At 40.5% G+C, this 15,791-nt stretch overlaps 1 protein-coding gene across 10 annotated transcripts in view; it reads left to right on the top strand.

Annotated features, from left to right (window-relative positions):
• Positions 1 to 2,208: 2,208 nt before the first annotated feature.
• Syncrip-ps2 (synaptotagmin binding, cytoplasmic RNA interacting protein, pseudogene 2) overlaps positions 2,209 to 15,791 on the top strand; it is a 28,734-nt gene continuing 15,151 nt past the window's right edge. For 3 of the 10 annotated variants that reach the window (XM_063266429.1, XM_063266430.1, XM_063266428.1), the window contains exons 1-6: positions 2,209 to 2,362; positions 2,984 to 3,143; positions 6,707 to 6,820; positions 6,919 to 7,095; positions 10,852 to 10,917; positions 11,759 to 11,886. In XM_063266429.1, the coding sequence (XP_063122499.1) occupies positions 3,126 to 3,143; positions 6,707 to 6,820; positions 6,919 to 7,095; positions 10,852 to 10,917; positions 11,759 to 11,886 (503 nt within the window). In that variant the 5' untranslated portion in view covers positions 2,209 to 2,362; positions 2,984 to 3,125. Of the gene's footprint in view, positions 2,363 to 2,983; positions 3,144 to 6,706; positions 6,821 to 6,918; positions 7,096 to 10,129; positions 10,919 to 11,758; positions 14,514 to 15,791 lie in introns of those variants that run through there. The other 7 variants (XM_063266431.1, XM_063266432.1, XM_063266434.1 and 4 more) reach the window with 7 other exon arrangements.

Genomic DNA, 15,791 nt, shown 5'->3' with positions numbered 1-15,791 from the left:
TAAAAGAAAAGGAGGGGGTGTTTAGTAGAGAGTAGAGAGTACATCTAAATTCTTTTTTTTTAATTAAGTTCTGCCCAGAGTATCAACCACTTTTCAGTAGGTTCTTCAGTTTGAACTACCTTAGAAATGCCAGAACTGTGGAGAAGACAGCTGTGGTTGGCTAAGCAGCTAAAGTGGGGAGCTGAGGCTGGAGAGATGGGTCAGTGGTTAAGAGCACTGACCTCTATTCCAGAGGTCCTGAGTTCAAATCCCAGCAACTACGTGGTGGCTCACAACCATCTGTAATGAGACCTGATACCCTCTTCTGGTGTGTCTGAAGAAAGCTACGGTGTACTCATATACAATAAATAAATAAATCTTTTTAATACGGGAAGCTTAGAGATTTGAGCTCTCCGGTTTGGGATGTAGCTACAGAAAGTCAGTCCCAACCCTTGGGAGGTGGAGGGAGGCTCAGAGAAAGTCAAGGTCATCCCAGGCGGGCAGATCTCCAGGGGGTTGTGAGGGGGCGGGGAAAGGCAGATACAGGCAGTCTAGGATCTTCTCCTGAGTCTAACTTTTTGTTTTTGGTGGGGGGAGATGTTGGAGATCAAGCGGGATCATCCACATAGCTTTCTAAATATATATAAACACACACACACATATATATATATGTATATTTTTTGCAAAAAGCATGTTATTTTTCAATACAGTTGTTCTGGATAAAATTAGTATCCATATCGCCTGAGACACAAACGCCTTTGTCTTGTCTTTCTTGTCCCTAGTAAATGGTTACAAAGGAAATGTCACTTCACAGAACATTTAATTGCCAAGATGCTTGAAAAGAAACACATTTTCCTCACAGTTGTCCTAATCACGCAGCTTTGTGCTGCTTCAAGTTGTTCAAAGTGTGCCAGGAGGAAGAATTAACGGCTTAAAAGGCCAGGGACAGAAACGGAATATTGCACAATCCAACACCACCGGGCCGGTTAAGCTTCCAAATCTGGCCTCGGTGTCATCCCCGGGTGGGAGGAACTGGGATTTCCTCGCGAACCCGCGGCGCCCCTCCCTTTGCCCAGGGTATTCGTGGAAGCCGAGGACGGCGCGCGCCGGGCCGCGGGATGCCCCATTGTCCAGGCACCGAAGCCGGGGCTCCCCGCGGGTGACTCCCGGATTCGAGCGGCCCTGGCGGAAGGGCGGGGTCTCTTCCCCCCAACCAGAAGCTAGGGCGGGGCGAGAGGCGGGGCCCACGGGCGCGCGTCCTGAGGCGACGGCTGCGTGTTCAGGTCAGAGCGTGACAGAGTTGGAGCGACTCGGCGGGGACTGGGAACCAGCCCAGAGAGCCAGAGAGGAGAAGGGCGGCCACTCGTTCCTGAGGCGGCTGCGGGCCGGAGTTGGGAAGCTGGGGGAGGAGGTGCAGGGAAGGAAGGACGAAGGCCGAGAGGACAGGGCGGCCCACGGCCACCGGAGGTGGCAAGGGGAGAAGGAGGAGCTGTAGGAGGGCAGGGGCTGAGGGAGGAGTGAGAGAAGCGGACGCGCCAGGGAGGGGAGGGAAGGGGGTCGCGCGGGGGCGCGCGCTCGGAGGCGAGTGGAACTGGACCCGGTTTGCTGCCAGCGGCGAGAGCTTCGGCCGCCTTTTTACAACAGCTCCACTCGCGCCGGACACAGTCGGACCCGGTCGGACAGGATTCCACGGCCCCAGCCCCGCGGAGAGGTAACGACCGCCGGCACCCGGGACTTGGGGGTCGGAGCTCCGTGACATTTTGGAGGGTGCTTGGGGGAGGGCGGCGCGGGGAGAAACCGGCTTTTCTGGAAAATGGATTCCAAGGGGGAGAAGAGCACGTTGGCCGGGGCTGCGAGAGAGTAGGCCGCGGTCGCGCCGCCACTTCCTCCTCTCCATGTGCTGCCGGGTCTGGGCTTTGTCTGCGGCGCTCCGGGAGGAGGCGCCTCGGCAGCCCCGTGGCCCGAGCGGATCGCGAGCGGCGGCGGACTTGGTGCTGTCGTGGCCGGCGGCGCGGGAGTGGGCGGAGAGGCGCGGGTGCTGTCCCGCGACCGGCCGGCGGGCTTGGGCGGTGCTCGGCTCCCGCGGGCGTGTGCTTGGCGGCGGAACGCCCTCCCGGCGCGGGCTGTCGGCCTCGGCGCCGCAGCCACTGCACCGTGGGGTGCGGGAGGCTGGGGGTCGCGGGCGCACGGGAGCGCCCGGGGCGGAGAGCCATGTGTCACGGCGGAGACGGCGGCGCTGGGGGGCGGGGAGAGCCCGTGGCCTGGCGCCGCCGCGGCCTCGCTTTTGAGGGGCGAGATGTGCGGCTGCAGTGTTCGGGGGGCTCGGACCCCGATTGCGGGTTGATGTTGGGAGGCGGTCATGACGGTCTTGGCCTGGTACTCGGTGGGTTTCCGTTGAAGGAAGTTGTAGGACATTTGAAGGCGCAGAGCACGTGTTTCTAATGGGCTCCTGGCGGCTGCAGTGGCGTTGCTGCCGCTCCGGGTGCGGAGTCGGGGGCGGGCTTTGGGGTGTGGGGGTGAAGGGTGGAGGAATTGGGTGGTGGGAAGGTGGCTTGTGTGAGCGCTTTGTTCTTCGCTGGCTGTTGTTACTGATCTATAAGCGGCAGGCGGGAAAAGCGCACTTTCTGGTTTACCTTGGAGAGAGACAAGCCCAGCGTTGCTTGCTTCACACACCTTATTCTCCGTTTTGGAAGTGCTGCGTGTGGCAGGCTGGGCCGGTCGCTGTGCTGATTGGGCTTCATTTGTAATAAGGTTTTTCTCAGTGAGTGTTAGTTAGCAGGTGAAGTGAGGGGTGGTGCTCAGGAAGAAAATAGTGAATCGGTCCTTCTGTACCCCGGGCTCCACAGTCTGGCTTGTCAGGCGATAGTGACTTTAAGGTTTCTTTCAAGGGAGGCTCAGGCTGACTGGTTGTATGTAGTCAAGTGGTAGAGAAAGTAAAGATTGGGACTGTCATTCTATTCTGTTTGAAGATCCTAGTTTAATTTTGCTTATTGCGTTTGAACAGATCTCTGGAAACATGGCTACAGAACATGTTAATGGAAATGGTACTGAAGAGCCCATGGATACTACTTCAGCAGTTATCCATTCAGAAAATTTTCAGACATTGCTTGATGCTGGTTTACCACAGAAAGTTGCTGAAAAACTAGATGAAATTTACGTTGCAGGTAAGAACTAACACTTGCAAAATTACATTATGAAATTTTTCTATTGGATTTCTGACTTTGAGCTAAAATAGCAACTTTTTGTGGTTTCCAATAAACGTGGGAACTGGAGCTTGGCCTTGTTCTGATAGTTGGTTAATTTAGGTTTGAGGTAGAGTGTAGAGGGAGGGATGAAATGAGGGGATAGACCTCCCTAGGGGAAGGCTGTCTGGCCTGATGGATAAGTATATGATAGTAGCAACAGCTGCTGAATGTTGAGAGCAGCCCACGTGACTTTTTGAGGTATTTTTATAGCATGATTCTTGTTTAATAACTTGGTAACTCTAGGCTAGTTCTCTTGTCTTTCTCGGTGTGGTGGCTCCTTTTTTCTAGTGGTACTTGACATTGAGGAGAGGTTCAGTTGTTAGGCTTGGTGTTTTGTTGGTTGACTTTAGGATTTGTAGGCTTATATATTTACTGTAGAAATATTGAGTGTTCAGGACTACTCGAACACAAAACAGGATGTAAAATAGGTTGACTCCTTCTGTGGTTGAGAGGACTTATGGCTAAAGTAGGTGTTTCATTATGTAGAGGAGGGGAGGATAAGGAGGGTAGGTAGAACCATTGTCATATGTGTACCTGTATGGGTAAATACAGGACTCTGAAGAAATAGTTTAGAAAATTTAAAAGATGATAACTCACTAAACTTTTTCTTCTCCAGGGCTAGTTGCACATAGTGATTTAGATGAGAGAGCTATCGAAGCTTTAAAAGAGTTCAATGAAGGGGCTGGGGATTTAGCTCAGTGATAGAGCACTTACCTAGGAAGCGCAAGGCCCTGGGTTCGGTCCCCAGCTCCGAAAAAAAGAACCAAAAAAAAAAGAAAAGAGTTCAATGAAGACTGCGCATTGGCAGTGAGTGCTTCAACAGTTCAAAGACAGTGATCTCTCTCATGTTCAGATAATGTTAATTATATGTCAGTGTAGAAAGAATTAAAAATGAATATTTTTGATGTGTTCATTTAAATTTATTAGATATAAACATACTAATGTTAAATATGAATGGGAAATTTCTTTACAGAAAAAAAATGTCTCTTTATGTGGAGTCATGAATGAAAACTTACAAGCAGAGAGAAACAAGGGACCAAAGTAGCAGACTCTGGTAAAGCACCATATGAGGCGAAGGTTAAGATATGCTTTTAAAACTTTCTGCAGCTTTATGTCCTTCTCAGCTATTTAGGAGCTTTGTCAAATATTCCTGAAGTGTGTGTATATATATATATTTTTTTCCCCTAAGGTTATTGTCTTCTAATGAGTACACTTTGAAAAGACTTGAGTCCAGTTTTGTTTTGGATTTTGAAAGTCACTGCATTTTGTCTGGCCACTACTGTTACAACCTGTGTGTGCTGTCACTTACAAATTGTCAGAAACACTTAAAGAGGTGGTTAAGTCTAAATGTTTACAGATTACTGATAAACAAAACTGGGAGCAGATTGGCTGGCTGCCTTTTTTTTTCCCTTTAGGAGGCCAGTGTCCCAATGAATTTAGAATTTAGTATTGTTTCTTTTCTTGGGTTATGAAGGACAGTTATTTCTAAAACCAATTTTGGTAAGCAAGTACAATTGGTTGGGAGTGAACCTTTCTTTTGTTGCACGTTGGTTGGTTTTAAGGTCATGTAGAAGGTTAAATGGCCTCATTTAGGTAGTGTTCTTGGTGAGTTAGGTAAAGTTCAAAGAGTATAGTTTAGTTTTTAGTAATGTACCACTTCTTGAGGCAAGAGCTATGGTTTAAGAAAAGCAGTTGCTAAGAAGGGCATAAATGTGTGGTATTATACCTCTATTGGAAAAGGAAGCCTAGATCATGTGGACAAGATTGGAGTATGATGTTGTTTGTCAACAGTGTGAGTTTTTACACATGATTGTGAATGTCCAATAAAAATGGGGTTTAAAATCTCTATTGCAATTATGCCAGTACGATTGGGGAATTAGTAAGAATTTCTGAAGAGTTGGTATTTGGATTTGAACATAGAGCCTCAATGCTCTTAACCACTGAGGCATTTCTCCAGCCCTTCCTTCATAAGAGTTATACCTTTGAGTAAATTTGAGTAATGAAAAAGCCATTTAGATCATACAGTTTTTTTGTGAAACTGTTAAAAGTTTATAAATAATTTTAAAATTGATTTTTTTTTTTTTTTTTTTTTTTTTTTGGTTCTTTTTTTCGGAGCTGGGGACCGAACCCAGGGCCTTGCGCTTCCTAGGTAAGCGCTCTACCACTGAGCTAAATCCCCAGCCCAAAAATTGATATATTTTTATAAATTTTTTTATATATTTTTTGGGGAGATACATTACATCAAACAAATAATACATAGTTCCCACAGTTTCATATGAGTGAAAAAGATGAAATTTTGGGAGATTAAGGTGACTTAGTCTCCAGTCATTTAACAACATTTTGATAAGTTTTATCATATGGTCCTTATTTTGAATTGTCAACTAGTTAATACAATAGTTTTGTTACTTAGAGAACTGTCATGGTTGATAGGGAACTGGACTTTTGGACTTATTTGGCTAAACAGGTTACACATGTCCTTTTTGTCACTTTTACCTGTAATAATGGATGTAGAAAAACCCCTAATTGAGTAAAATGAGTTATTAGTTTTAACAAGTTGAGGGAGATAAAAGTTCTATGATTGTAGTTTCTTACTGTTTTTCAAAATCATTTTGGCTGCTTTTCTTCTGAATGAGCCATGCTATTTGTGGTACACAACACTTTGACAGCAAATAATAGAAAAGCTTTTCATATAGCCTCCCACGTTTATAGATGTGATTTAAGGGGTGTTAAGGGTTGGAGTGGTATCTTTGGAGGTGACAAAATGCCCACAAATGGTATTGTGTGTCTTTGGGTGGGGTAAAAGTGTTTATTGGATAAGAAATAGAGTTTGATAGTAATCAAATTGTTGTATTTTTAATGAGGTGTTCTCTCCCCCCCTCCTTTGTGTTCTCGTGCCTGTTTTTTGAGACAAGAATTTCTCAGTGTAGCCCTGGTTGTTCTGGAACTCTGTCTCTGTAGACCAGGCTGGCCTTGCACTCACAGAGATCCACTGGCCCCAGCCTCTTGAATGCTGGAATCTGCTTTTAATGAGGTTTTTCTTATCAGAGTCTATATATCTATATCTATATCTATCTATCTATCTATCTATTTTAGAAGTTGCTGATGGATTGATTTAATTTTTATTGCTCAGCAATTAATTGGCCAATAACAATGATATTCATGGGCTGGGGATTTAGCTCAGTGGTAGAGCGCTTGCCTAGGAAGCACAAGGCCCTGGGTTTGGTCCCCAGCTCCGAAAAAAGAACCAAAAAAAAAAAATGATATTCGTAGGATTCTGAAATTTTGATTGTAGGTTACATGAAACAGAGAATGCCTTTTTTAATTAGATATTTCATGTAAAAAGGGAGAATTCTAAAACAGATCTTACTCATTTGCATGGAGTAATGTTGCTAAGATTGGTAATATTTGAATGGGATTGACTTAATTACTAAAAATCTGTGTATTTTAAATGAAGCATTAACAACATTTTGAACTTTTTAAAGGCACTTTTGGAAAGAACAGGCTACACTCTTGATGTGACTACAGGTCAGAGGAAGTATGGGGGGCCACCTCCAGATTCTGTTTATTCAGGTCAGCAGCCTTCTGTTGGCACTGAGGTAAAGAACCTTAAACTTACACCATTTGTAGTAAAAAAAAATACAGCTCTAGTTTCTAAAGAATTGTCCATGATTGTGAATTCATATTTAATTTTCAGATATTTGTGGGGAAGATCCCCAGAGATCTGTTTGAAGATGAGCTTGTTCCATTGTTTGAGAAAGCTGGACCTATATGGGATCTTCGTTTAATGATGGATCCACTTACTGGTCTCAACAGAGGTTATGCCTTTGTCACTTTTTGTACAAAAGAAGCAGCACAAGAGGCTGTTAAACTGGTAAGTTTTTTGTTTTTTTCTTCTCCTTTTTCTCTAGGCTTAATGTCAGTTTTTGCTTAATGTGTTTTATCTGGTGGTTTTTGAAGTGCCGTGTTTTCCTGTGTATATGCATTATAGAAGGGGTATTTGATAAGATTCAGAATCTGTAGATGGTACGGAATTTCTAGTTTGTGCTTCTGGCTTTGGATAGCTCTGGGTAAAATTAAAGGAATATGAGAATTTTTCTTAGACCACATTTTTCCTTCATCACAAATTCACAAAACACCCATTTATTTTAAATAAGTAAATAAATAAGACAGCTCTTAGAAACACTGGCTGTTCTTCCCGAGGCCCCACACTCAACTCTTGAGTACCCACAGGGCAACTCAAAACCATCTGAAACTCTAGTTCTTGGGGATTTGATGCCCCCTTCTGGTGACGCCAGGCATGCATGTGGTGTACAAGTATGTGGACCAAACACCCATACACTTAAAATAAAAAGACAGTACAGTTAAAATTCACAGAACATACCAGGATGATATATTTCTAGGTAGCAACATAAAGTTTTGGGTTTTTTTTTGGTTCTTTTTTTCGGAGTTGGGGACAGAACCCAGGGCCTTGCGCTTCCTAGGTAAGCACTCTACCACTGAGCTAAATCCCCAGCATCATAAAGTATTTTTTTTGTGAGCGGGAATGTTTGATTTAAAAACAAGCAGATGTTTGGTGAGAACCTAAATTTCCTAACATTTAAAAGTGTATAAAATTATGAAATATTTAACAGAATTTTTTTCTTTTAATTCTTTGAATCAAAAAGATTGAGCCAGGGTGTAGTAGCTCTGAATTTCTGTACTGAGGCATGAGGACTGTCATGATTGAGGCCCCTGTGATGTGGTGGCAAGAAACCCAATAGGAATATACAGTAGGAAAGAAACACACCCCAATAGCAACAGCAGTAATTGAAGAAATAAAAGCTATTAACTTGAGAGTAAGCAAGGGAGTGTATACCTGAGGAATTGCAAGGAGGGAAAGGGAAGTGATGTAATTAAGAATTATAAAAAAGGGGTTGGGGATTTAGCTCAGTGGTAGAGCGCTTGGGCAAGCGCAAGGCCCTGGGTTCGGTCCCCATCTCTGAAAAAAAGAAAAAAGAAAAATTATAAAAAAAAAGTTTAAGATCCAGGTATCAGTTAAAATTCAGGACTGTGTTGCTTTGTTTGTAGCTCTGGCCTACTTGATGATATAGGCCAGGGTTATAACTTCTAGAGATCTTCCTATCTCTTCTTCCACAGACCTGATTGTATCATTTCTGAGGACAACTCATTGTGCCAGATATTTGTTAAATTTGGCTTACCTTTTTAATGGAATCTAAACAAATTTAAAGTCTTCAGGTTGATTTCTCCTGAAAAAAAATTTTTTTTTCCTTTTCTTTTTTTCTTTTTTTCTTTTTTTCGGAGCTGGGGACCGAACCCAGGGCCTTGCGCTTGCTAGGCAAGCGCTCTACCACTGAGCTAAATCCCCAACCCTCTCCTGAAAAATTTTAAAGAGGATAAAATAGGTTATTTGAGGTTAAAACAGTTTTCTGAGATTTTTGTTTGGTTTTTTTGTTTTGTTTGGTTTTTTTGTTTTGGGTACTGAGTCTTATTATGTAGCTCTGGCTGCCTTGGAACTCAGAGAACCACCTGCTGTAGTAGTAGTATGACTAAATGCATACACCACTATGCTTTCATTTAGTCTTATTTTTGAAATTGGGAATGTTTACAGTCATTTTTTTAGAAATCCAACTACAGTTGGATTTCTAAGCCCTACTTGATGGCTCTCAACCCTGTCTTTTGGCCTTTGCAGGCATCAGGCACAGATATATTCAAGTAAACATGTATATACACTCACTTAAAGAAAAAAAAAGTAAGTGCACATAGAGGTTTAGGGGAATAATTTCCTGGCATTTAAGCTGATTTAAGACTGCAGGTTTAGTGTGTTTACCTAGCATTGACAAAACCTTATGTTTGATTCCCATCACTGCATAAAGCCAGGTATGGTGTCTAGGCACACCTGTCATTCAAGTGCATGGGAAGAGGAGGCAAGGTAGCTGGAAGTTCAAGGTCGTGTTCTGATGTACAATGAACTGAGGCCCGACTGCTGTATGAGCCCCTGTGTGAAATTTTTAGACAGAAGACAAAATCAGATTTAGGAACATGGTTGGAATTTGAATCTAATCGGAAAAGTTGTTGCAAGTCTCTTGTATTTCTGTTCATTAGGTGTTGTTAATTCTTAGATATTAAGGAGGAATGTGTGCTATATAAGCAGAGATATGTTAATATGGTATCATTGTTTTTGAATTGTTTGTTTGCCTATAGTGTTTATTTCTGTTAAGTCTTTAGAAACATAGAAAAGTGTTTGGTAGTAGCAGTATTATCTACTGCTTTCCTTTGAAGTAATGCCATTGAGAGTTGAGGGCAGAAAAAAATGGTCTTTTAAATAAATTTTAGAACTGGCAAAATAGTGGAACCTTTATTCAGAAACACATAAAAACCAAGCACTGTAGATGTAGTTTATTGGTAATGTTTTGCTTATGCTGAAGACCTGGATTCTTTTTAGTGTGACACTCTTTTATTGTAATGAATTAGTTTAACCATGTGTGGCAACGTTTGCTGACATTTTTCTAAATTATATGATTTTTATTCCTTTGTATTTAGTGGAATTAAAATGGTCCTTGGGGCTAGTTAAAAAACTGTGCTTTTGTTGGCTTAGAATACTTGGGCAGGTTTGATTTGGAAAGATTTGGGGTCTTTTGAAAGTATGTTTTCATTATGTAGTTAAGGTTGGTTTAAAACTCAATGACCTGTTTCAACTGCCTAACTGTTGAGAGTATGGAAAATGGGTATCTTTGATCCTTTCTAATAAAATAATCTAGTTTCTAAAAAAAAAATCATCTTTTGACAAAGTGTCTAGAAAATAAGGTTATTTCTCATTTGTACTTAAATAGTATGTTAGTAAACAAGGTTTTTGCTGTTAAAGTTTTTGCTAATTGTTTTTCTGGAATGTTTGCTGAATTTTAAAGGGTCTCACAGATGTCATTTTATACCACCAACCTGATAACAAGAAAAAAAACAGGCTTTTGCTTTCTTGAATATGAAGATCATAAAACAGCTGCCCAGGCAAGGCGTAGGCTAATGAGTGGTAAAGTTAAAGTCTGGGGAAATGTTGGAACTGTTGAATGGGCTGATCCTATTAAAGATCCTGATCCTGAAGTTATGGCAAAGGTAATGATAGTTCAGATGTTTTTGGTGGAGCTAAAAAGAGCATGAGAGAAAACACCAAAAAATTGTATGCATTGTTTTAAGTGATGGTTTCTGATGGTAAAAATGTAGTTTACCAAGTGATTAGAGATCTATACTAAGAAATGTGTATAAAAAAAATGTGTGTGCATAGAAATGAAAATAGAACTCTCTTTCATAGAATTTAGTTTTGTAAAGGACTGTCTTCTACATGGGCTGGATGATTTAAGTTTCTGTTGCTCTATGTTTCTCACATGTTTGTATTAAAGTTGTAATCCCAATATATGTGTGGTTTTACTCTAGTTTTAACTTACTAATGATAACAGCACTTTTCAAAGTATAACTTGTTTTTGACCAGCAATCTCACTCCTTGGTATTTATCTAGAGGAGCTAAAAACTTATGTTCTTAAAATGGTTGTAATTCAATTGATAGAGTTGGTTAAATGCTTTTGGAAATTGAACTCTTGGAATTTGATTTTTTTTTTTTTTTTTTTTTTAATTCCAGGTAAAAGTGCTGTTTGTAAGCAACCTTGCCAACACTGTAACAGAAGAGAGAGATGGTGCTGTCAAGGTAAATAAGTGGTAGACACTCCATAGGCATCTAAATTAGACCAACATTTTTAGTATTAACGTCTGTATGCTTTACGAGTTGGAGGCAAAGTCCAGGTTATGAAATCCATTCAAGCTGGGCAGTGGTGGTGGTACATGCCTTTAATCCCAGGACTTGGGAGGCAGAGAGTCCAAAGCCAGCAGAAACAATCTACAGAAGCAGTGAGTTCTAGGATGGCCAAGGATACACAAAGGAAACTGATCTTGAAAAACAAAAAAATCCAATTAAGCAAATCTTTCTTTAAAGTAAAAATTGTGAAGAGGATAGAGTCTAGTCATTTATCTAATGACCAAAGCTTTCAGAGTTAATGATAAATACTTTTTTTTTTAAAGATTTATTTATTTAATGTATATGAGTACACTGTAGCTGTCTTCAGACACACCAGAACAAGGCATCAGATCCCCATTACTGATGGTTGTGAGCCACCATGTGGTTGTTGGGATTTGAACTCAGGACCTCTGGAAGAGTAGTCAGTGTTCTTAACTACTGAGCCATCTCTCCAGCCCCTGATAAATACTTTTAAAATTTGAAATTATTATTTTGAAAGGCTTTCTTTGACATATATCATCATCTTTTTTTTTTTTTTTCTTTCTTGTTTTTGGAGCTGGGGACCGAACCCAGGGCCTTGCGCTTCCTAGGCAAGCGCTCTACCACTGAGCCAAATCCCCACCCCCTTTTTTTTTTTTTGTTGTTGTTGTTCTTTTTTTCGGAGCTGGGGACCGAACCCAGGGCCTTGCGCTTCCTAGGCAAGCACTCTACCACTGAGCTAAATCCCCAACCCCATCATCATCTTTTTTTAAAGGAAGAAATTATGGAAGAAATGCATGGTAAAGACTTGGAGGGAGAAAATATTAAAGTTGTTTTTGCTAAGTCACCAGATAAGAAGAGGAAAGAAAGTAAAGCTCAGAGGCAAGCAGCAAAGAATCAAATGTGAGTAAAATTTTATAATTTAAAGAAAATTATATATGTGTAATTTTGGTATGTTAATGAAACATCAAATCTATGAACTACCTACCTGTGAAAAACAATTTGAATAAAGAATTTTGTGTAATATAATAATGCCACAGATCTAAATAAGTGTTGCTGCTGAACATATTTGTGACAATTCCAAGCAGCTGATACTTTGATCAAGTAAGGAAAGGGAATTAATGTTAATGCATGTTCTCTTGACAATACCATGCATCTTAGTCATCTATGACTTCATAGTTTTGGTAAAAGGATGTAGGGAACAGGCCTGTCTCAATTTTCTTTTTTTTTTTTTTTTGTGATTGGGTTTCACTGTTGCACTAGCTGGCCTAGAACTCAAGAGATCTACCTCCTAAGGGCCAGGATTAAAGGTTTGACCCATCATGCCTACTTGAGATTTCTTGGAGAGGAGTAGAATATTAAATCTTTTATTGGATTGTTAACTTTGTATCGAAGAGATACAGAGACATTCACAAATACATTGCATATGATAATGAATAGACATTTTGAAATGAGTATAAATCACAGTAAATATTAGAACATGGCTCAGTGGTTAAAAATGTTTGCTGAACTTTTAAAGGACCAGAATTGAATTCCTAACATCAATGTCTGGTATATCATAATCTTCTGTACAACAGTAGCTCATTCTGATGCCTATCTCAGTACTTGTGTGCATGGACATTGGTGCATACATCCACGAAATTTTTAAAAAATGTCTTAAAAATAGATGTGTGATGAATTGTATTGGTAGGAGACACCTTTGTAAAGGGCCTATAAGAAGATACTTGTGCGTATAAGGAAATAAAGGAGGGCCCATAAGATTGCTCAGTGGGTAAGGGAACTTGCTGTTAAACCTGTTGACTAGAGTTTGGTTGTCCATGAGGTAAAGAGAAAGCTCACTCTTAAAAGCTGTCCTCATGGGGTTGGGGATTTAGCTCAGGTAGAGCACTTGCCTAGCAAGCGCAAGGCCCTGGGTTCGGTCCCCAGCTCCGAAGAAAAGAAAAAGGAAAAAAAAGCTGTCCTCATTCCTCCATATACACATTGGTATTTGTGTGTGCACAAACACAACAAAAATCTTTTTTCTTTAGGAAAAAAATGAACAAAGAAAAGTAGATGTTGGTAAGAAGGCTGTTTTGACCATCAAGCCTGGAGACTTAGTTTAGAACATAAGTCAGCCTTTGGTGCATACTGGGACATGTACCTGGATAATACACACACATTTTTTCAAGAGTATGGGAAACTTTGCCGAGTCTAGGAGTTGAAGGTTACACTTGACAAATTATTAGGGAGAAAGGTACTTGGCATTTAATAAAGAAGTGGCCACCTTCCAGTTTACAGTTAAATAACCTCCAATCAGATGAGGTATTTTCTGGAAAAAAAGATTTATTATGTATTCAGCATTCTGCCTGCATGTATTCCTGCAGGCCAGAAGAGGGCACCAGATCATAGTATAGATGGTTGTGAGCCACCATGTGTGTGATTGCTGAGAATTGAACTCAGGATCTCTGGAAAAGCAGACAGTGCTTTTAACCTCTGAGCTACACCTCTCCAGTGTGGATCTTAATCTCTTAAATGCTCAGTTGGGATCAAACTGAATGTTTAAGATATCTTATATCACTGTGATCTATACTTTTTAAGAGTTAAAGAAGTTTTGGAGGTGGTGGACTATAAGAGTTTTGAGTTTTAATACTTAAACCAGTAAATATCTCTATGCATTGAGAGGTCCATATTTTCTTAGAAGACAGATAGTTTATTAAAGTGGCATCAGAATATAAGAAATTATTTTAGATTGTGATTATAAAGCTACATTTGTGACTTGATAAAAGCAGTAACATCTGTTTGTAAATCCACATGACAGTTTTGAGTCTGTTACTACACAGACAGTGGCTTCTCTTTTGATTGCTGATGGTTTGGGTTTGTATGTGTGTTTTCATTGTAAGACAGTAACATCTCTTGCCTTTTCTAGATAGTGTAGTGCCCAGTCATTTCCCTAGACATTACCATATGTACCGTTGGTAGGAGTGGGAACAGAATCATTATCATTACATTGATTAGCATTTGGCTTTTATTCCTTCAGTTCAGAAAGAAGATAATTTACTAGTCATTGTGCTAGAATAAAAATCGTACTCTATAAAGGCAGGTGGTGGTGATATACATCTTTAATCCCAGCACTCCAGATAATGAGTCAGGTAGACCTTTCTGTGACATCAAGGCCAGGCTGGTCTATAGAGCAAGTTTCAGGATAGTCAGGACTGAAAAGAGGAAACTGTGTCTTGAAAAACAAAATCCTAGTCTAAAAGCCTATTGTACTAGAAGAGCATTTTTTATGTCCATTGTTGTCCTAGGGAATAGCTGTGCCTTTATGAATGGGGTGTATGTAAACAGGGGAATTATTTTGAGAGTTGGTGAGATGAACTAGCAAGTAAGGTGCTTGCTGCCAAGTTTGACAACCCAAGTTCCATTCTTGAAATGCACATGATGGAAGGAAAGAGAGAACCATGTCTGTTTCTGTTTTCAAGTTCTACCATGTGAGCTGTGGCTGCATGGTCCTTTTTCCCAAAATAAATAAAGTAAAATTACTTCAAGAAAAAGATTGTTTGCATATTTTGGAACTGTCACTTTTAGATGAATAATATGTGTCTGGGTTTCTTCTCTGTTTTAATTTTTCTATTTTCATTTTTGAGACAGTGTTTCTTTGTGTTGCCCTGGCTGTCCTGGAACTTGTTCTGTAGATCAAGTTGGCCATAAACTCAAAAAATCAGCTTGCCTCTGCCTCCCATGTTCTGGGATTAAAGGTGTGCACCACCAATGCTCAGTGTGTCTTAAGTTTTAAGTATCAGTACTATTAAAAAAATACTCTTTGTTACAATATACTAGATCATTAAAGAGTTTTATAAAATGTTTTTCTTTAAGGATTTTACTTTTTGTTTATATGAGTGTATGTGCACTGTATGCATACAAGGGCCCATGGAGGCCAGAAGAGGGTGTTGGATCCCCTCCCCAGTCAGGTGCTCTGCAAGAGCAGCAAATATCTTTAACATCTTTCCAGTCCCAACATGAGTTTTTTTTTTTTTTTATCCTTATTTTGAAAATTTCATTGTTCAAAAAGCCTTTTTACCTGACTCATAAAATACATGCTTTTCTTGGATAAAATCATGAGCAGTACTTTTTTTTTTTTTTTCTTTTTTTGTTTTTGCTTTACCAGCCAAACTTAATTGGAAGGCAAAAAATTTTGAAAGGATCTTTATTTAAACTTAATACTGAGTACTTGTGTTTATGTATACAATGGATAATGGTAGAAAATGAAGGGGGTTGTTTTTATTTTTGTTATAAGGATGCACTTCTTTTACATGTAGTCTCTCTTGTTCAGTGCTATAGTCACAGTGTCATTTCTTGGGGTTAAAGGAATAAACTGCTTCTAAGTTGACTGAAAATTGGGCTGGAGAGATGGCTCAGCGGTTAAGAGCACCCGACTGCTCTTCCAGAGGTCATGAGTTCAATTCCCAGCAACCACATGGTGGCTCACAACCATCTGTAAAGAGATCTGATGCCCTCTTCTGGTGTATCTGAAGACAGCTAGAGTGTACTCATATATAATAAATAAAATAAATATTTTTAAAAAAAAGTGTTTCCAATAAAGGGGGAAAATGAAAAACTAAGTAGAGTGAAAATAACTAACTTAGGACCAAATTTGAAGCAGGCACATCAAGCAGCCCTGTGGCATGAACTCTAACCAGAGGTGTCATGACTAATTAACTTTGATTGTCATTTTGATGCACCTGGGAAGAGAGGCACTGAAGGGAGGAATGGCTTCAGTCAGACTGCCCTGTGTGCGTGCTTGTGGGGCATTTTCTCCACACTGATTGATG

This window comes from Rattus norvegicus, chromosome 8 (genome assembly GCF_036323735.1).
Source record: "Rattus norvegicus strain BN/NHsdMcwi chromosome 8, GRCr8, whole genome shotgun sequence".
NCBI classification, from domain to species: domain Eukaryota; kingdom Metazoa; phylum Chordata; class Mammalia; order Rodentia; family Muridae; genus Rattus; species Rattus norvegicus.
Note: the sequence above shows the minus strand (reverse complement) of the source record. Positions and strands in the feature narration are given on the sequence as shown.